The sequence below is a fragment of the Arvicola amphibius genome, chromosome 17 (assembly GCF_903992535.2).
Source record: "Arvicola amphibius chromosome 17, mArvAmp1.2, whole genome shotgun sequence".
NCBI lineage: Eukaryota > Metazoa > Chordata > Mammalia > Rodentia > Cricetidae > Arvicola > Arvicola amphibius.
Window position 1 is genome coordinate 20282324 of NC_052063.2, and position 22455 is coordinate 20304778.

General features: G+C 36.1%; 1 protein-coding gene across 1 annotated transcript in view; it reads left to right on the plus strand.

The window, feature by feature from the left end:
• Ppfia2 (PTPRF interacting protein alpha 2) overlaps positions 1-22455 on the plus strand; it is a 404134-nt gene that overhangs the window by 292344 nt on the left and 89335 nt on the right. Inside the window, 6 exon segments of the mRNA XM_038314717.1 lie at positions 3538-3759; positions 15300-15359; positions 15361-15452; positions 16446-16543; positions 16546-16577; positions 21823-21906. Of these exon segments, the coding sequence (XP_038170645.1) occupies positions 3538-3759; positions 15300-15359; positions 15361-15452; positions 16446-16543; positions 16546-16577; positions 21823-21906 (588 nt within the window).

Below are 22455 nucleotides of genomic sequence, written 5' to 3' on the forward strand. Positions count from 1 at the left end.
CACTATATCTAGTATTGGAACTCCTGATGCTAAATAAGTATCAAGGTAGAGCAAACTGTACTGTTCTTCCCATGCCTTAGATTTCTGCTCTGTTTAGGTTGTCCTTATGAAAATTATCGCCCCAAGTCTCTGTATTACTTAAACTCAACACTGCACATTAAGTTGCTCTGGAAGGATTGATCATTTTCTCCTTCCCTCCCCTTGCCCTCTTTTCCTTCCTTCTTCCTCTTTTTCTTTCTTTCTTTTTTTTTTTTTTCCTCTGGTCACTTTCTGGTTGGGTACAAGATTGGGACTGAATTCAGTGCCCCACACATGCTAGGCAAGTGTCATTCAATAAAGAGCTAAATCTCAATCTATTTACACTATTACCTGAAAACAACCAATGCATTTTCTTTAATGATAGTTTACCAAGCTATCATCCTGTCTGATTATATACTCCACTAGAAATTTTGAAAGACAGAAAATGTCATTTTGAAATGAACAATACATTGACTATTAGTCACATGTACAACACATCACTAAAATATGTTCCTTGCATCTAACAGAAGTATTATGCTCTCTGATTAATGTACCTTTTTCTAATAACCCTTCCCTTCTCTCCTGACTTTGTATCCCTCTGTTCCACTTTGCTAGTTTTGTTTGACTGTGTATACACATGAAATTCTTCATGTAAACAATATCATGTTATAACAATTTTCTGGTTCATTATATTTATAGTTTCCTCTAAGTTCAATAATGTTGTAGAAAATGGGAAATTTCTTGAAAAGAGAACCTAGGATTCTAGTAACGTATGTACCATATTTTCTTTTCCCATCTTATCTGTTATTAAACACTTTGATGCCTATGTTCACTGTTAAGAATAATACTATATTGAATAACCGGATAGACATGGTGGGTATTACTTTGGAAACAGGAATGCTATACACTGAACAGTGAGCTTGTTAGATTATATAGAAGATCCAATTATATTTTGTTCTGTAGATGTCTTACCGATTTTCATAATGATTGTATAATTTACATTTGCTCCCATAGTGTAAATTCTTGCTAACACTTGCTGCCTTCTAAGTTTTGTAAAGCAGGCAGTAGAATAACCGCGAGATGATATTTCACTTTGACTTTATTGTGTGCCTCCCTGATGACTTCTAACGGCAAGAAACTTTTCATTAATCTGGTCATCTATAAGTCTTATTTTGAGAAATGTCTTTCTAGGTCCTTGTAAATTTCCTTAATATGCTTTTCTTTTGCTTTGTTTTCTTGTTTTTGAGTTCTTTGATCTACCAATCATTAAATGTTTTGAGTATTGGGTTGTAAGATACTTTCGAAACATAGATTCTCCTACTTTCTAGGTATTCTTTTCAAAATGTGAAAATAATTGTTTCAAAATATTTAACTTCTTTCAACTAACTCCCCTGTAGCATATATAAATTTTAAAATCCTTAGAATCTAAAATCAACATGTCTAAGTTATATCTCTTCAAAAGATACTGAGATCATTATATAAATTCTGTTCTTTTAACAAAATCATATATTTTATTTGTATGAGTGTCATTAAAACTAAGCACTATAATTTTAGATAGCTATTTAACACTTTATAAAACTATATTGGAGCAGTACGGAAGACCTAAGTAAAGGAGGGAATATGGAGGAGGGGCAACTAACACTACAAGCCCTTTGAAAAGTCATATGGAAATCTACCATTGTTTAAGATTCCTAAAATATGTTAGTATATGAAAGTAATTTAAATGAAGATATTACATGATGGGGGAGACAATGCCCTAACTAGTCATTGTAAACCAGTAAGCAGAACTTTTGGTGCCAGTAACAAATTACATCTTATTTAGCAGTTGGCCAAAACAGCCCTCTAAATTGCTCAAACACCACAGGCTATTGTCAAGATTTTTGATGACCCTCCACAGACTGATAGTATGTCCCCATTGCTGAAAACACCCTGTATTTACGTCATTGAACATGGAGGGATAACGCTGGTTCCTAGCTAGAAGGTTAACCTTGACTGACTTGCATTCACAATACTGAAATGTACTTTGCACACACAGGAGGATCAATGTAATCATCAGTATCACCCAATCAAAAGCCCTAAGACCTACAACAGAGATCTGCCTGCAAGATATACTGGTGTGATAATGGCACAAATGTTTTGGCAATAATCAGCTATTTTTCTTAATTAAAGCTTACTCTATAAATGGAAACACCTAACATTAAAAGTTGCCAAGAAACAGATACTAAATAGATCATAGGCCCTAAGGGAAAACCTAACATTATTAATCCACTAAAGAAACATATTGATAAAGCTATTCCTCATGGCATATGCCTATGTGAATAGATCATTGCATCATACAGCTCTCATCAAAAAAACTTCTTTTATAGTATATCGTAATTAGTACAGAGAGCCACAAGTGGACAGTATATAGAAAGGCACACAGCCTTAAATGTGCTATCTTTATCTATCAGCTGCACCCTCTTTCCTGTGCTGGAGAATCTAGGTGGAAGAGAAGGCAGGGGAAAGCCCCATCTTCCTTACACAACAGGACTTTCGCACATATGAATCAGAAAGACTTGCATCACACGCAAGATGCACAAATCAAACCAGACCAAAAAGCACAGCACTGAGAATAGGAGATGCACACCAAGTCTTAAGGAAGGTATTTGCCACTGACACCTTCTGAAGAAGGGAAAAGTCAATTTTATCCAACTCAGTGTCACACTCTATGGCAGGCCCTACTCATAGGAGTCATTGGATAACTCCAAAGAATTCCATGTTTTCAGAAATTAGATAGTTAGGGAGGCAGGAGCATCTGGGAGGATTTGGGGTACTGGAAAGAATGCAATCTGAATAAAGTGTATAATATAAAATCCTTGAATGAAAAAATAAAATGGAAAAAAATGCTTCCAAAGTTCAAAAGAATTTGAATAAAAAATAAAAATATCACAATGTTAATATCTCTATCTTTTGACTAAAATAGCATGCTATGTTTATCATATATGTATATATGCATATATATGCATCTGTGCTAAATTACATATATAATATTTCTTTCTCATATATACATATCAACTTGCTGTGCAGATGCTTCTGTTACCCTGATTTAAAACTACCAATTTGAATTCTCAACCTTCTCACCCTTCGCATCTCATTATTTTTCTCTGTGTGTGTATCTCTGAGTGTGATATGTATATGTGAGATATATTATGAACATGTATGTGAAGGTACCCATGCAGTCCAGAAGAGAGCATAAGATGGAACAAGAGTTACACGGGGTTTTGAGCAGAACACTTCCAGGTCTTCTGGAAGACAAGCCATTAAGACAGTGTCCTTAACTGCTTAGTCACCTCTCCAGCTCTTATATATAGTTATTTCTATATTACTACCGGTTTTCTCAGAAAATAGATTTTCTCCAACACTAGCTTGTTTCAGAATTCTTGTTTGTCATTGTGAAAACCGGTTTCTCTTTTTTTCCTCACATGCATTTGGGTTAAGAATAAAGAGGGTCCTAAGTGGCCTGCTTTTGTCTTTCTCCAGCGTCTATCCAATGGCTCCATAGACTCAACAGATGACACCAGCCAGATAGTTGAGCTACAAGAGTTGCTTGAAAAGCAAAACTACGAAATGGCCCAAATGAAGGAACGCTTAACAGCGCTTTCTTCCAGAGTGGGAGAAGTGGAACAGGAAGCAGAGACAGCAAGGAAGGACCTCATAAAAACGGAAGAAATGAACACAAAATATCAGAGGGACATTCGGGAGGTAGGTGGCTAACAGCGTTCTGTCTTTACTTCTTCAATGACTTTCCAAGGTTGTTCCAAAAATCTTTCTCCATGTCCTTCCCTAGTGACTGGTAACTTCTTGAAGACCATAATTAGGAATGATATTTTAGCTATGTACTTTTTCAGTAAGATAGCAAGAGTTTACTTATTGACCCTTTAAATATGTATGAATGGAACACTTTGCTATCAAGTCTCAGCTATTCTAAAGTCTTTGTAAAGATTTAATGACATCTCAAGGCTTCAATGTTTTAAATTTGAATAACTGTGCTTGTGGGAATGAATCGTGGTTTTTTGTGTTATATAGGAGTGCTCAAAAACATTATTTTCACTTGTCTGTTATTTGTGTCTCCGAATGCCTGTTCATGAATATTCTATGCATCTGTATAATATAACATTTCTTTTTTGTGTATATTACTTTCTTGCTAGGCTTAGTATTGCTTTGTCTACAAAAAAAGAAAAGAAAAAGAAAAAGAAAGAAAGGAAGGATTTAGATTTATTAAATTATCCAGAAACATATTTTATTTATAATGTCTTAATATCTGAATACCTACCAAGATAAATATTGAAAATTCTTATTTTTATTTTTTTGCTCTCAAAAATACAGCTTTTTTTCCATTTCTTAAATTTTGTTTTTCCCATTTTACCTTTTCTATTTGTACAGTTATCTTTTGAAGTATATCTTAGTATCTTCAAGTGTGTTTCTATGTGGCTAAGTAGCTAATATATCTGTCTCTATTAGTTATCCCCAAATTTGTATTTCTTTTTTCTTGAGGCTATATTATCACCCTTGCTCCCATTGCCCCATTGAGAGTATTTGTAATAAAGCATCTTATTAATTATGTTACTGAATGAATGGATCACTTCTCAGTCCTTAGAAGAGCTAGTTCACGTCCACTCTTCTGTGCTTGGAAGATTTGTTTTTCTCTGGACTAGCCTTATGCCAACCTCTCCTGGATGTCCTCCGGTTTACTCTTCCCCTACCTCAGCTGTTTCAATAATTGGCTCTCCTTCCACTTCCTCATTATGTCTTTTCTTTTCAGTCTTCCATTGCTTTGCTTAAGCTAATAAAGGTTTTTGAGCCACACACAAATCAATCATAGACTCTCAGTTTCATTCTCTGCCTCGCTTTTCTTTTTTCTTCTCACTTTCCCAATGGTATACCTAAAACTCCAAATGACATCGCAGCAATACTAACTGGGAATTCATTTCTTTCTCATTCATCTAGTAAAACTTTGTGCCCAGCATTTCATGCATCCAATATTATTTCTTAGGCCTAAATCTTAGAGGTTCCACGAAATTTTCTTTCAATATTTGCTGTATTTGTTTACATGGAAAATCCTATAATCTATAAATCAATGAAGCAGTCTTCAACTGCTTTCCCTCTTTTTACGAAATCATTATCTTTGGAGATGATGTTACGATATTCTACTTAGTAGTCTGCCCTTGGCTTAGGCCTTCTGATGAATTGGTTCGCATTACTTTTATTCTTAAAATTTCTTAATTGCTTTATATTCTACTTGTAATAACAACAAATCCATGTAAGTAGCTTGAAAAATATGACCATGTCATTCTGACCCACTCTACTCAATTAAAGTAGACTCTTAAGCTAGTAGGACTTGCCTGATTTTATTTTCTCATCCTCTATCATTCACTCAAATGCTCCCCTCATGAACATGTGTTCCCTGACCTTGCTTTATATAGGTACCGACTTTCCTTCCTATTTCATTCCATTTTTAAATCACACAATACACATGCCTCCTTATCCTAAACATGTCCCTCATTGAGTTCTATTTGTTTCTCTTTTTTACCCTCATACACAACTGTTGAGCACATAATATCGAAAAAGCTTTTTTTACAAAATGGATACTTATCATCCTTTACTAAAATGTGAAGTTAGAGGGTTCATTAACACAACACTTAGCATGAAGGAGAAAAAAGAATGAAGTCACAGTTCCATTGAAATTCTGATAATGAAACAACTTCATATAATCTTAGAGCTCATAGATATAGCTTGCTTCTTTATTGCTTCCTATAGCTCAAACTCATAATATATAATGTAATTTAAGGAATATTAGAACCTCAGCCTTTTTAAGTCTACGTTTCACTATTACTTGTACTTTTGCTCAGTCTCTAGTTCTTCTTGTTTATAGTTCCAGAGATCTAGTTCCTTTATTTGCATTTTAAGCAGTCTTATAATTTATCTTTGGCTATGTATCACAGAAAGGCTACTCTATCTCCTGTTCACCCTGTCTCATTGTACATTTTAAAATAACTCCTTAATATAAATAGTGCTTAGATATAGGTGACCAAAAATCAGATCAAACAGTAAACATCAACTGTATTGCGAGTGATTGATTCAGTAGGAATATATTTGGATGGCTTAGGTCTTCTCCTGTGGTAATTTTTGTGTAAGATATAATTGTACTTTTGAGGTTTTTAATTCCCTATGTAGCCATATTTCAGTTGAGACTTATAAAAAAGGAGCATATCCCATTATCCCCTTCAGTGGGAGTTTGTAAGATGTTTTCAGAGTCTGGCAGCAAATGGATGTGTAAATACTAGGTGTGAGACAGCAGGAAGTGACGCTCTTGAAAAAAACCTGCGAAGGGCCTACACTCAGTGCATTCATGCTGCCTGTCTCCATAAAGCTCCTACTATGTTCTGACTCTTCTATCTAATGTCCCAGTGACATATTTGAAAAGTATTTCTATTTTGAAAAGTATTTTGTTTCATTAAAAAAAAAAATAGTGAGGCTGGAGAGATGGCTCAGAGGTTAAGAGCATTGCCTGCTCTTCCAGAGGTCCTGAGTTCAATTCCCAGCAACCACATGGTGGCTCACAACCATCTGTAATGAGATCTGATGCCCTCTTCTGGCCTGTAGGCATATACACAGACAGAAAATTGTATACATAATAAATAAATAAATATTTAAAAATAGCATCAGACTGTTACCAAATTCACATGGAAATTTGAGTAATCTAATTCAGTAACCATGGATCATGGTCACTTATGTTTGGCTTTAGAATAAATTCTTTTATACTCTTTCAGTTGAGAGTTATGTTTTTCCATAACTCGATGGCAACTTTCATACATTATTTCAGCCACTTAAATAACCAGTATTTTTGTCATTCTTTCCAAAAGTTAAAATGATGTGAAATTCCTATCACTTAAACTCTAAATCCAGACTCTGCTCCCTAGTAATATATCCCTGGATTTGGATCCCATAAAGTCTAATGTATTGTGGATTTCTTAATAAAGAGGTAGATAATTCACCTATATACCCTCTCAGGATTACAGCACAGTAGCATATCAATATGACAGGAATAAAAAACACTCTGAATAAATAAAAGCAAATCTCAGATAACAGGGAAACAACCAATCATTTCATTACAAATTGAAATGTGTTTCACATTGGTTTTTTTTTTATTTTTATTTTTTGGTTTTTCGAGACAAGGTTTCTCTGTGGCTTTGGAGCCTGTCCTGTAACTAGCTCTTGTAGACCAGGCTGGTCTCGAACTCACAGAGATCCGCCTGCCTCTGCCTCCCGAGTGCTGGGATTAAAGGCATGCACCACCATCGCCCGGCTGTGTTTCACATTGTATACAAGGACAATCTAATAAATCTGAACTGAGTTACATAATAATGTGCAGTCAACGGTTTCTGAGCATAGGTTTAATTGCTTTATTAAAAAAATTATGACATTTTATTTTAGCTGCTCTTTGCATTAATACCAATCTAAAAGTAGATGGAGCTATACATCATGCAATTATTGAAAACGTAATTGTAAATTGTGCATTTGCCCTCTGCTTTTTAATCAAGCGGATATTAGCCATACATAGATAACACTTCACTCTCTTCATAGGTGTGCAGAGAGCTGAACTTTCTCTGAAGCGTTGAGCTATATTTATTTTGTGAATGAAGCTAGCTTATCTTTCTGACGTCATACTTAAAGCTCTTCTCACATTTGCAAAGTAATCAAATAAATGAATATATAAGTTCTCATTTACATTAGTTGAGACATGAATTACATTACTATAGAACTATATTTGATGTAATAAAATCCAATTATATATCAACTTTAGGTTAGGGGGTCATTGTATTTTTACATTATTTTTCTTTTTTATATAACAGCGTTTAGGAACTAGGGAAAAAAGCTTTCTTCTTTAGACTCTCCAAATAAAACAGGGGAAAAGCCATTTCTATGACTTGTAAATTCAAAATTTATTTCTGGTAACACAGCTTGCAGTTAAAAATTGAATCACTCACATGAATCACTAAGTCAAAAATGCCGTCGCAAACCTACATCCACTGGCTCTAAATGAACTGTGTGGAATGGACCTGACCAGTTAAACCTCGACAAGTTTGTAACCACTAATTACAAAGTAGCTATTCAATGAATGTATATTTTACTCTGGGTACTATATAAAGTTGCTGAACTATTACATCACCTAAATCTTTCTAATTATATGGTATTTATTAATCATCCAACAAAAAAGAGTATGAAAGTAAATAAAGGCAGCAGTATGGTAAAGACACCAAAAGCAAGATAAGTTAGTCTGTCAGGTTTCCAAGGATGATCAATACCTGTGCTCCAAAAGAAGATCTGTTTGCATGTGGAGAAACAAACCAAGGGTAACCTGACTCATCATCTTTTAAGTAATTGTTGAATGAACGTAAGTTTCCAACAGCAAATAAGTTCAAGAGGCTCACAAACAGGAGAGAGAGACACAGGGATGCAGACACAACCTCTCATCTCATTTTCCTCTATCCGCTTTACCCAAATCCTTAGTATCAACCCTTAAGCTTTTCCTTTGACATTTTCTCTTTTAATTAAATCTAATATAAGTGTTTCTAATTAATACATTAGGTATGGATTTTAGCTTACACTCCTTCCTTACTTTCTCTTCTGCTTATTTTTTCCAATGTAATTATTATCAAAATCACATTTAGGATTAACATGATTATTACTATGTGACTACTTTATACAATTGATCTAAGCAGTAGTTTCCTATAAAAATTTCTGTTATGTTTTTTTCTGTGATCTTACTAGCGAATTCTTGTGTTTATTCTGTTGTTTGTGTATTAACCAATGGTTAAATCATAATACACTCACTAATAGTTTGACAAAATTCCTTTAAATTGCCATCAATAACCAGAAAGTGAATGTATTATTTCTATTTTTATTTCCTTAGAATCATTTTGTTTCCTTTGCCTTCCTTTTCTGGTCTCTAGCAGTCTCTGTTGTGAAGCTTAGTCCTATTTAACTGTCAAATTGGCACAATTTAAACTGGTCTCAGAAGAGAGTCTGAATGAGGAATTTTCTCTATCAAGTTTGCCTATAAGAAGGTCCTTAGTGGAAGTCCATTCTATCTCAGCTGTCCCATTCCCAAAAAAAGAGTTCCCTAGAAAGTAACAGAGGGAAAATCTAGCTTGGAGTACACAAGCAATCAAGGATGCTAACTCCTGACTGTGGATGTGATTTAGTTAGTCACCTTATTTCCTGCCTTAACTTCCCTGAAATGCTCAAATACAGCTTGGAGTTGTTTTTTTCTGTTTGTTTGTTTAGGAGGGGTTGTTTGTTTTCGAGAGAGGGATTCTCTGTAGCTTTGGAGCCTGTGAGTTAGAGAATCATCTGGTCTACAGAATTCCAGGACAATTGGATTTTTGTACAACAAAACCCTGTCTTGAAAAAAATAATAATAATAATTATTATTATTATTTAAAAATTACTCAAAAATGTTATCAGTGTCATAAATCTCTATGTGCTCTGATAATTTATTTCCTCCCATAGTAGTATTTTATATAGCTTTCTAAGCTCTTATTTAATTAAAATGTGTTACTTAAGGCATCTGAATAATATAATAGTATGTAAGTCATTTTGTATGATCAAATATATACAGTAAACTTTCTTTTATAATAAATACGTTAACTATTATAATAATATTTTGGGTTTTTTCCTGAATAACCAACCAAGAGTCTCCTGAATCCTAGGCAACTTCTGAATCCAAGTTGTGCCCCCATCTCCCATCTGCATTTTATTTTATTTTTTTTCATGGTTTATTTTTTATATATATTTAAAATTTCCATCTCCTCCCCTCCTCTTCCCCCTTCCCTCCCCAACCTTCCACCCATACCCCCCTCCCTCCCTCTCCATGCAAAGGAGCCATCAGGGTTCCCTACTCTATGTTAAGACCAAGATCCTTCCAACTCCCCCCAGGTCCAGGAAGGTGATCGACCAGCTGAGAAGGCTCCCAGAGAGACCGTCCATGCAGAAGAAATCAGAGCCCAGCGCCATTGTCCTTTGCTTCTCAGTCAAGCCCCCACTGTGGCCACATTCAGAGAGTCCAGTTTGGTCGCATGTTCCATCAGTCCCATTCCAACTGGAGTTGGTGATCTCCCATTAGTTCTGTCCCACCGTCTCCATGGGTGAACGCACCCCTCACAGTCCTGACTTTCTTTCTCATGTTCTCGCTCCTTCTGCTCCTCATCAGGACCTTGGGAGCTCAGTTCCGTGCTCCAATGTGGGGCTCAATCATTTTCTTCATCTATCGCCAGGTGGAGGTTCCCTCATGGTCCTGACTTTCTTTCTCATGTTCTCTCTCCTTCTGCTCCTCATCAGGACCTTGGGAGCTCAGTCCGTTGCTCCAATATGGGGCTCAGTCATTTGCTTCATATCTCGCCAGGTGGAGGTTCTTGGCCACATCTCGCCCTACCCTCAAGTTCCCAATTCTTGCCTGGCGATCGTGTCTACTTCCAATATCCAGGAGGATTACTGTATCTTTTTGGGGGGGTTCACCTTCTTATTATCTTCTCAAGGATCCCAAATTATAGGCTCGATGTCCTTTAATTATGGCTAGAAACCGATTATGAGTGAGTACAATCCCATGTTCATCTTTTGGGTCTGGGTTACCTCACTCAGAATAGTGTTTTACTATTTCCATCCATTTGCATGAAAATTCAAGAAGTCATTGTTTTTTACCGCTGAGTAGTATTCGAGCATGTATATATTTCACAGTTTCTTCATCCATTCTTCCACTGAAGGGCATCTAGGTTGTTTCCAGGATCTGGCTATTACAAATAATGCTGCTATGAACATAGTTGAGCAAATGCTTTTGTAGTATGATTGGGCATCTCTTGGGTATTCCCATAGTGGAATTGCTGGGTCCTGGGGTAGGTTGATCCTGAATTTCCTGAGAAACCACCACACTGCTTTGCAAAGTGGTTGCACAAGTTTGCATTCCCACCAGCAATGGATGAGTGTACCCCTTACCCCACAACCTCTCGAGCAAAGGTTATTATTGGTGTTTTGGATTTTAGCCAATCTGACAGGTGTAAGATGATATCTCAAAGTTGTTTTGATTTGCATTTCCCTAATAGCTAAGGAGGTTGAGCATGACCTTAAGTGTCTTTTGGCCATTTAAACTTCTGTTGAGAATTCTCTGTTCAGTTCAGCGCCCCATTTTTTAATTGGGTTAATTAGCATTTTAAAGTCTAGTCTCTTGAGTTCCTTATATATTTTAGAGAATCAGACCTTTGTCAGTTGCAGGGTTGGTGAAGATCTTTTCCCAGTCAGTAGGCTGCCTTTGTGTCTTAGTGACAATGTCCTTTGCTTTACAGAAGCTGCTCAGCTTCAGGAGGGTCCCATTTATTCAATGTTGCCCTTAATGTCTGTGCAGCTGGGGTTATGCGTAGGAAACGGTCTTCTGTGCCCATTTGTTGTAGAGTACTTCCCAATTTCTCCTCTATCAAGCTCAGTGTGTTCAGATTAATATTGAGGTCTTTAATCCATTTGGACTTGAGTTTTGTGCATGGTGATAGATATAGATCTACTTTCATTCTTCTACACGTTGACTTCCAGTTATGCCAGCACCATTTGTTGAAGATGGCCTCTTTCTTCCATTGTGTACTTTGGGCTCCTTTATCAAAAATCAGGTGTTCGTAGGTTTGTGGTTTAAGATCCGGGTCTTCTATACGATTCCATTGGTCAACTTCTAAGTTTTTATGCTAATACCAAGCTGCTTTCAATACTGTAGCTCTGTAATAGAGTTTGAAGTCAGGGATGGTAATGCCTCCAGAAGTACCTTTATCGTATAAGAATTTTTGGGTATCCTGGGTTTCTTGTTTTTCCATATAAAGTTGGTTATTGTCCTCTCAATCTCTGTGAAGAATTTTAATGGGATTTTGATTGGAATTGCATTGAATCTATAGATTGGCTTTTGGTAGAATTGGCCATTTTACTATGCTGATCCTCCCAATCCATGAGCAAGGGAGATCCTCTTCCATTTTCTGGTATCCTCTTCATTTCTTTCTTCAAAGACTTAAAGTTCTTGTCAAATAAATCCTTCACTTCCTTGGTTAGAGTTACTCCAGATATCTTATGCTATTTGTGGCTATTGTGAAAGGTGATACTTCTCTGATTTCCCTCTCTGCATTCCTTATCCTTTGTGTAAAGGAGGGCGACTGATTTTTTGAGTTGATCTTGTAGCCTGCCATGTTACTGAAGGAGTTTATCAGCTGTAGGAGTTCTTTGCTGGAGTTTTTGGGGTCGCTTATGTATCATCTATCATATCATCTGCAAATAACGAAAGTTTAACTTCTTCCTTTCCAAATCGAATCCCTTGATTCCCTTATGTTGTCTTATTGCTATTGCTAGAACTTCAAGTACTATATTGAAGAGATAGGAGAGAGTGGACAGCCTGTTGTGTTCCTGAATTAGTGGGATAGCCTTGAGTTTCTCTCCGGTTAATTTGATGTTAGCTGTCGGCTTGCTGTAAATAGCTCTTATTATATTTAGGAATGACCATTGTATCCCTAATCTCTCCAACACCTTATCATAAAAGGATGCTGAATTTTGTCAAATGCTTTTTCATCAGCATCTAATGAGATGACCATATGGGTTTTTTTTTTCCTTCAGTTTATTTATCTGATGGATTACATTGATAGATTTTCGTTTGTTGAACCAGCCCTGGCATCTCTGGCATGAAGCCTACTTGATTGTAGTGGATAATTTTTCTAATGTGTCTTGGATTCGGTTTGCCAGTACTTTATTGAGAATTTTTGCGTCAATGTTCATGAGTGAGATTGGCCTGTAATTCTCTTTCTTGGTTGAGTCTTTGTGTGGTTTAGGTATCAGGGTAACTGTAGCTTCATAAAAGGAATTTGGGCAGTGACTCTTGTGTTTCTATATTATGAAATACCTTAGGAGTATAGGTATTAGATCTTCTTGGAAGTTTCTGGTAGAGTCTGACCCTTTTGGGTGGATGGCCTTAGTACAGCAGCAGGACACCTGAAAACACTAGGGAAGGCTTGGGAGAGGGCAGGGACATGAGAAACAAAGACAAGCCAGTCCAGATGAAACTCCAGGGCACAAGATCAGGGATTCCAGGTCAGACCCAGGGACGCCGCAGGACAAAAGGGCCAAGGGTGGGGGCAGGGCGGGATGGAATAATCACAACAGCTAACCTGCCAGCACGATCTGAAGGAGCCTGCAACCCCTCTGCAGGAATCCTCAGACCTGCCTGGAGACCAGAGTCTGACCCCTTTGGGTGATGGCTTAGTACAGGAGGCAGGACACCTGAAAACACTAGGGAAGGCTTGGGAGAGGCAGGGTCATGAGAAACAAAGACAAGCCTGCAGAGGGAGCTGGGGGTGAGGGGGTCTGTGATCTCTTCCCAGGGCAGGTTGCCCCAGGGTTCGCACTCAACTCACCAGTCCAGATGGAATTGCAGGGCGACGGATCAGGATTCCAGGCAGCCCAGGGATGCCGCCCAGACAAAAGGGGCTCCCATCTGCATTTTAAAGCACTCAGGTTTCCTTTGTGTGGAAGACAAGATTTCTGATGGTTTTCTCCTTTATAATGTTATACCATAATTTACAAAATTCGTAATATCATAATTACCCATTTCTCCCTTCCCTTCCTCACCTCAAATTCCCCCATACATTTCTTCACACTTTTAAAAAAATTCTCTGACATCTTTTTATTTATTATTGGCCTATATAATCTATATATATATATATATATAATCTATTACATATTACATGTACGTGTAATATTATATATATGTGTGTGTGTGTGTGTGTGTGTGTGTGTGTATGTATTCCTAAATATACCCTTTCTGTTTATATAATGTTACTAGTATGCTTATTTTCAGAGTTGATCATTTGATTCAGGATAAAACCTGATGTTCTTTTCCCTGGGAAAAGGCCATCCCACCTATTTCCAGATAGTCTCAGCTACCTACAATTCTTCTGTAAGTGAAGCTTCCATCAGCTTTCCCCCATCAGCTTTGGCATGTCCATTGGGCATCATCTTCCTTTAGCTCACACCTGGGCAGTCATGTCTGTGAGAGTTTCCATTGGCAGCTTCTGGCAATCCTAGGAGACAAAATCTCCGCAGTGAACTCCCTGATGCTATGGTTATTACAGTCTTTCTGCCCCCTCTCTTTCATTGTTCCCTGAGCCGTAGATGCAGGATCATTCTGTAGATGTTTCTACTGGACTGGGTTTCACAACTCTGCATTTTGACCAGTTGAGGTTTTCTGTAGTAGTCTCTGTCTGTTGTAATGAGGGGTGAAGACTACAGTTACATGTGGTTATATGAACAAAAATGTTTTATATTATTTAGAGTTATATAGGGGAGTAAATCATTGGCTGTAGATAAACTTCTAGTAACTGTGACTTCAGCAGCACTGAGTAGGTTTTTGTAAATATGTATTATTTATATTCTGTGTGTGTGGTGTGTGTGTGTGTGTGATAATTTACCTGCCCGTATATCTGTGTACTTTGTCTGTGCGTGACTTGTGGCCTGAACAGTGTGTCAGATTATACTGAACTGGGAGTTACTTAAGGCACATGGCTGCCACATGGGTACTGGGAACCAAACCTGGTCCTCTGCAAAAGCAGCAAATGTTCTTAGTCACTACTGAGTCTTCTCTCAAAACTCTCTGGTAGTATCTATGCCTTATTTGAAGATAGCTTTCAACTTGTACTTGTTTTCTTCCTTATAATGAGCAAATTACCTGCCATTTAATTCTACAGCAGGAGGCTTGAAAATATGTGTTTTCTACTCTTAGATATTTGAAAGCCCCTCCTGAACTTATTATAAAAAATAAAAACAAAAATATTATAAAGAGACTTGGAGACACATGGGGTCTTTTATTTGTTTTTTTTTTTTTTAAGACATGGGACAAGGGTTTCTTTTTGTAGCTCTGACTGCCCTAGCACTCAATCTGTAGACCCAGGTTAGCCTCAAACTCAGAGATTCCCCTACCCTCTGCTTTCAAAATACTGGATTTTACCTGGCAGACACAGAATCTTCAAAATGCTCTTGATGAATGTATCTTTACTCAGAAAAGGCCATTTTCTGATATCTTATCATTTTAGTTAAATAAGGAACGACATCTGTCTGAGACTCTGTATAACAGTTGTGTGGTGTGTGGTGTGTGTGTGTGTGTGTGTGTTTTGCACTGAGGGTAATGAGATCAAAGACTTTGCCCATGACTTTTACAGTGTTATTTACAGGCAATGGCTCAGAAGGAAGATATGGAAGAAAGAATCACAACCTTGGAGAAACGTTACCTCATGTGCTCAGAGAGAATCTACCTCTATTCATGACATGAATGATAAACTAGAAAATGAATTGGCAAACAAGGAAGCCATCTTGCGGCAGGTTCAGTACCACTGTTTTGAATTTGCTTGTTCTATGTGTGTGGTTCCCATCATTTTCAAAAGCATAGAATCAATAGGATTATTTTAGCAGATGAGCAATTATGTTTAAAACATTGACTAGTATTAATGAAAGAAGCATTTTTATTTTATAGCTTATTTTTAAACAAAACTAGAAATCATGCATATGAAAACAATAATGCATCAAACAATGACTTTGGATCTAGATGTGAAGTAGAAGCTAAGGAGTTTTGTTTGCAATTGCTTCAATTAATTCTAGCCTCCACCTACTGATTAGCTGTAATTATTAACTTGCATATTCTAAGATTCAAAGACAGGACTATGTCTCAAGGTCACACATGTAATATATGTCAGGGCTGGAAGGTCTACATACCCAGCCCTACAGCAAAAGAAAGAGCATCAGTCTGTCAGACAACCATGGCTTTCTCCCTGCTTCTGAAAATGAAGTTTTAATGGAATATACGCACCTAATAATTTATATGTTGTTTGTGTTGTTCTCATGTTACATCAGCAGACTAGAGGAACTGAGACGAGAGATTATATGATACATAATCCTAAAATACTATCTGTCCAGTACAGAAAAGTTGTTTTTCCAATCTCTGGAGGTAGACTCCTGTGTACCATACTCCTTAATGTACACCAGTCTAAGACTATAGGTTGTAATAGGTTTTCTGTTCTCATGGTGTTCTGGAGTATTAATACTGAGCTATATTCCATTTGTTCAGTTCTTTCTCATTAGAAATTTCTTTACTGTTTGCTGCCAATGGTAAAATATTGCGTTTTATTGTATTGAATTTCAGTATTAAAATTGACAAATAAATCATGAATCATGACAACAGTCATCATCCTAGCGTAGTTAAGGTATGGTAATGACTGATTTACACAAATATAAATTGTCAAGTTCAAAGTCCAGATGATCACATTCTAGCGTCGGCCTAACTTCTGTCTGTTTAAACGCTGCCCTCATCATTCCTATTTCAGATGGAAGAAAGAACAGGCAATTACAAGAGCGTTAGAACTGGCTGAGCAAAATTACAGCAGACTATGGAGAAAGGCCGAAACTCTGCCAGAAGTGGAGGCTGACTGGCTCAGCGAATTGCAGCCCTAACAAAGGTACTGCAGCAACACACGGCGGTCAGCCTTGATGGTGTTTGCAAAATAACCGTCTGTCAAAAGTGGAGTCAGTAATTACATCTCTTCGGGCTCTGTGAACCTTACGATAGTCAGCTCTTTCTTTTCTTTGTTCATTATCACTTTGTTTCCTTGTGGCATATATCTTTCTTACAGTGAATTGAACGATCGTTGCATGAGTATGACAACCTTCCTTCTCTAGTTAAACTTTAATAAGAAAAGCAAATTTCACATCGTTTCTATAGTAAATTTTCTATGGTAGTTTCTGCACATGATCACTATGTTATTTCAGTTGTAAAAATATGTTTATGAACTACTACAATTTAACCAGCTTTGTATGAGTGATTTGCAATTGGAACAATAAAATATAATAACTGTTGAATAAGTTTATATTGTAATATGGTGAACACTGAAGGAAGTCTAAAAGTTACAGATGAAAGTCATTAAGTTATAGGAAACTACTTTAATTATTGTTTTCTTCTGAAAAAAATGAGATTGGGCACAATGTATTGTATTGTTGTGCATAGTAAGTACTCTACATTCTGAAAGTGTTCTATATTGTGTATCATAAAGCCATTATAATAGAAACATGTTAATTCCTACGGACCAATAGAAATCACATCCATTTCACCCAGAAAGTCCTGGTTTTGTCACTAGGTCATGTTTTACTTTTATGTCATTTGCAGGTACGCACATATTCTTGAACATTCATAAAAACACTGCAGTTCTCTAAGGGCCCAGGCTGCACAATGAATAAGTACTCCAAAACATGTGAACTTGTACACTTTCATAATAGAGACCATTCAAAATTGGTGCAGGAAGTTGGGGCAGTGTTTGAGAAAGGGACACAAACTCACTGTCTTTGCTAGAAAAGCAAAGAATAAGGTGAACTGTTTGAAGTATTCTTGTGTGTTAACATGAATATTTACATGAGAGAGCAAAAACTGGACACAGATGAGCAGGACTGGAGATCAGCCAAATTACCTGGTCATTTTTGAGTATTAGGGTATAACCTGATGAAACATTAGTCTGTTAGGGAAAGGTTATTAAATTTAAAATCCTTCTATATGCATAGACAAACACCAGTAATAACTCTTGGACTTTGGAAATATAGAGACTTCAACATGTAGCATATGCATTATGTAGCTTCAAGATATTTCCTAAGTTATGTAAGGCTATCCAAGCATATCAAAAGTCTTATGTTTTCTCCTTGCAAAGACGTATTTTAAGTTGCTATAATATATACTAAGGACATACACATGGTTGTTTCTGTTTTAATCTAAAGGCTTTAAGTAGCTTACATAAAGAATTGCCATGTTAAATTTTGCTATTGTGTAATTCAATAAGAAAATATTGCTAAGACTTTGGATATAGTAACCATCAGTGTTTATTTTATTGGAACAAATTTAAAAATTTAAACTTTTCCTAAAGAATACACCTTACAATTCATTAAATCATTGCCCAAAAGTAGTCATTGATGTATTTACAATTAAATATAATTTAAAATTATATTGACTTACATAACTTTAAATTAATAGTCTTCAGTAATTATTTTACGATATAACCCCACCCAAATTTTCTCTATTATTATTACTATCTGATAATGCTAAACACCTTTGTTAAGACATAGAACATAATATAGATAGGAATTAATTACCATGGTGGATAATTTTCCTCTTTATCCAAACTCTGATAATTCAATATTTCAGAAACCTTAACTTTCTTCAAAATTCTTCAAAAAAGTGCATAATTTATTCATTGACTCCTATCACTTTGGCTTCTATCAGCTTCTAGAATGACAGCATATTTCAGGTGTATATGACAGCTTTATATTACAGACACAGTTTTGTTTTGTTAGCTCTTTAGCGTATACCATGTATATAACCTGAATATGACAGTTCCTCTGGGCTATCTCACATCAACCATCTTGGACTCATCCATGGATTTACTTGAAACCATCAGAGATAATATAATTAATTTGTTTTATTTTGTTCAATTTAAATTTGCTGTCAGTATACGATTATGTATGATCATCAGTGGACTTTTATCTACTCCTCGTGAAACTTTCCACGATTCTAAATACAAATAGTCAGCATGGTTTATGTCTCAGAATTTTTCTCTTGTGTTTTTAAATGATATTCCACAAATTAATCAAGTATTTAATTTGACATATGCATAGATACACATGTGTGGTTTATTTTTACCAATCTCTACCGTAACTTTTTTTTCAAGATTTTCTTGTACAGCCTTTTTTTCAATATTCAGATTTTGTATTCATATTCTTCTCATAATGGTTTCTTTCATTGTTTGTCTAAGACCTTAACTCATTTGAAATTTCCCTATACAATATTAAAGAGTATAGCCAAAACGAACTCTTCAAGGACAAATAAAAGCTGACTGATCCTAGAGCACTGGAATTGTGTATCCGCTACAACTGTGCTATCCTCAAGTCTAAAGGCAATAAATGTTGGTATCCTTGGCCAAAATCTGCTCGCTGTATTGCTTAGAGATGATAGCTGAATTTATTCTGACTGCTTTTTTTAATCATCCAGTTAGAGAGATATGCAAAGTAGGCAAAGCTCATGTCAAGCTTTTAGAAAGAATTCTCAATTAATGCCCATAAATAAAAACCACATGTGATGGTTATATATAATTAACAATCAAAGTCCATTCTATACTCCCAATGTTATGATTTGTTATATTTATTTCTTTTAATTAAAATCCATATATCCTCAAGTAGGACATAACTCATCTGGAATTTTATGAGGTATTTCATTAGTTTCAGTACTAATAAAAGTTTCAGTAATAACATAATGTTAAAATGACAATACTCGTGTTTTGTATATGAAGTGAATTTTCTCAAAGTTTTTTCATTTTCTACAGTGAAGGAAAAAAACATGACAAGGTTTGAAGATGTAAAAATTACACTTTTAAGGAGAGACTTCTAGAAGTTCAAATATCCATACCACTCTTCTTAATCAGTCCCTTATTTCATTTCATGACTTAAATTACTATAAAATACAAAGGTTCATTTACAAATTCAAGATACACAATTTCAGCAACCTCTTTTCTGTATTTCTTTTCTTAATAGGACTTGCGAGTTTTAAATGGTATAAAAACAGAGGAGAGGGGAGATTGCTTATGGAAAACCTGAGATCAGTTCCCAGCACCCATGCTGGGTAGCTCTCACTGTCACCTGTAATTCAAGTTCTGGTGACTTGCCACCCGCTTCCTGCCTTCCGAGGCACTGCAGTCGCATACACTAACCCACACACAGAAGCACACATACAAACGTAACTAATTAAATTTAAAACCTATGAATTAAAATTGAAATAATAAAACTTTGCTTTCATTTGAAGATCGTGGTAGCTTTTACTGCTGCTTCTACTTGGAAACTTGTGTAAGACCCTTGGGAGCATATTGTGGTAATCTATGTTTATAAAATAAATGTAGGATATCTAAATGATGAGCTATAATTTATACAAATGTCAAATGTTACTCCTTAAAGTAATTTAGAATCTATTGTGTAATATATCATAACTGCATATTAACTGGTTACTATTCCTTTTAAGTTACTGCATGATATGTTTACATAAAGTATTCGTTTAAAATAAGGTTCACTATTTCCAAATGAGACAATAATACGTCAAAGGATATGTTCTAGAGTTAAAATTATGTTACTGATATAATATTGTTTTGGTGTTGCAATTATTTAACTTGCAATAATAATTAAAATGTAGACGTAATGCCAGAAGTACTTTGTGCATAACATACTAATATAATTCAGCAATCAGCAAGGTCCCGTGTATTAACACTCTACACCCGTGGTGTCCTAAGAGCAAGATATGTAACTAGCCTCCGCACTTAGGCAATCACTAGCTCACGGAGGCTCTGTGCTTCCATTCACTCTATGGTACTATTCTGTTTCCATAGTGACAAATTAGTGCAGACATTCTTTTGATGTGGTTCTTCATATCATTTTTGAGCATCCATAAAGATTTTTGTCCTTATGACATTATTATCGCCTGATTAGTTGAGAACTTTTAATCGTTTTCATTCAAATATTTAAATTACACTGGTGGATAAGGCCCTTGTGTCCTAAACACTATGTCCATTTTGTCCCGGGGTCATTTTTTCATGGACTAATCACTGTGGCCTAGGAAACTCAACCCTGTTTGAGTTTACTCATAATAACGTATCCTGGGCCTTAGTCTTATTTCTGATTTCTACATATGAGGCCTTCTATCATGTCCAAATATGACACCCTGAGTCACAGCCAAGGGAATTCTCCTTGAGATGCAAGGTTTATATCATATATTTTTCCCTAGTAATGAGAAAAACCAAAAGATAAAGATGTTTCAGCATCTACCAGAGACATTCTAGTGTTTGGTTTCTCATAATTCCAGTCATCACATGTCATGTCCAGAGTTGCTTTAACTCACCTTGTCGAAGTCACTCATTGCCAGCTGTCACTAACCCTTCATACCTCAGGGCCACAGCTTTTGATTTGAGCATATCATTGTCTTCCATGGTCACGGCATTATCATCCTTGATATCCAGAATAGTTCCTTCTACATGAAATTCTGTCTACTGAAGTATTGAATCAGTTGTCACTTTTATTTTAAGCTTTCTGTACTATGTTCTGTTTGGTGTCAGTGTCTTTAGTTCTGATTTTTTTCAACTTTGTCCCTCTCCTTTTCCTTGACCTGTTAGTCTGACCAACCTCCTCTACCTCATCCGATGATTATCAATATGTTATGGAAGCTAAACTCCAAGAAATGATCTCCATACGTAGGAAGGTAGTCCTACTGGACTTTACTTTCTATCGCTAAATAGAATCCATCTAAGTTTTTTTTCTTTTCATTTATAAAAATGATTTTACTTTTCTTTATTGATAATCGACCATCTGTGCAGTTCAGTGCTTGAGGAGCTTAAGATGGGACAATGGCAGGTTTGTGTTCAAACCATGCACCGTCTGCATGTCACATTTGGCTGATTTCATTGCTCATAAATAACTTCAGTGTTTTGCTGATGCTTGAATGGAACAGGCCTTTGTAGCTGACACATTTCAAGCAATGCTGTTCAGCTGCCTGTTTAAAGAAAGTTTATTTTTGGAGACTATGTTTGCGGTTGGTAGTAGCTTGCTTTACATTTTATTTCAGTTTATTTAGATGGGAGGAATGAACTCATCTTACATTCGAGGTGCACTCTCTGTATTGCTTAACAGGCTGAAGAAAGGCATGGAAATATTGAAGAGCGTATGAGACACCTAGAGGGTCAACTGGAAGAGAAGAATCAGGAACTTCAAAGAGTATGTATGAAGCTTTTCCCTCTATCCTTAGATTTTGAATCCAAAGACTACACACTGGATGAAAATATTTTTAATTAGAATCCATGTTCAAAAAACATGGAGCTAGAAAACATTTACTTTGAGTGATGTAACCAAGACACAGAAAGACAATTATCACATGTACTCACACATAAGAGGTTTGTAAACATAAAGCAAAGAAAATCAGCCCACAAATCACAATCCCAGAGAACCTAGATAATGATGAGGATCCTAAGAGAGTCATACATAGATCTATTCATAGAAAAAGAAAAGATCTCCTGAGTAAATTGGGAGCATGGGAACCTTGGGAGAAGGTTGAAGGGGAGGGGAGGGGAGGGAAAGAGAGGGGAGTAGAGAAAAATGTACAGCTCTATAAAAATCAATAAAAAAATTATAAAGTTTTGTTTTGAGCATTTGAAAAAAATAGTTTCTGCAAATTTAATCAAAACCATGCTTAGAATTATGTTCAGTTCAAAACAAGCAAGACCATAAAATTAACCTTGAACAGCAGTGAGTGTTTTCTTTTTCATG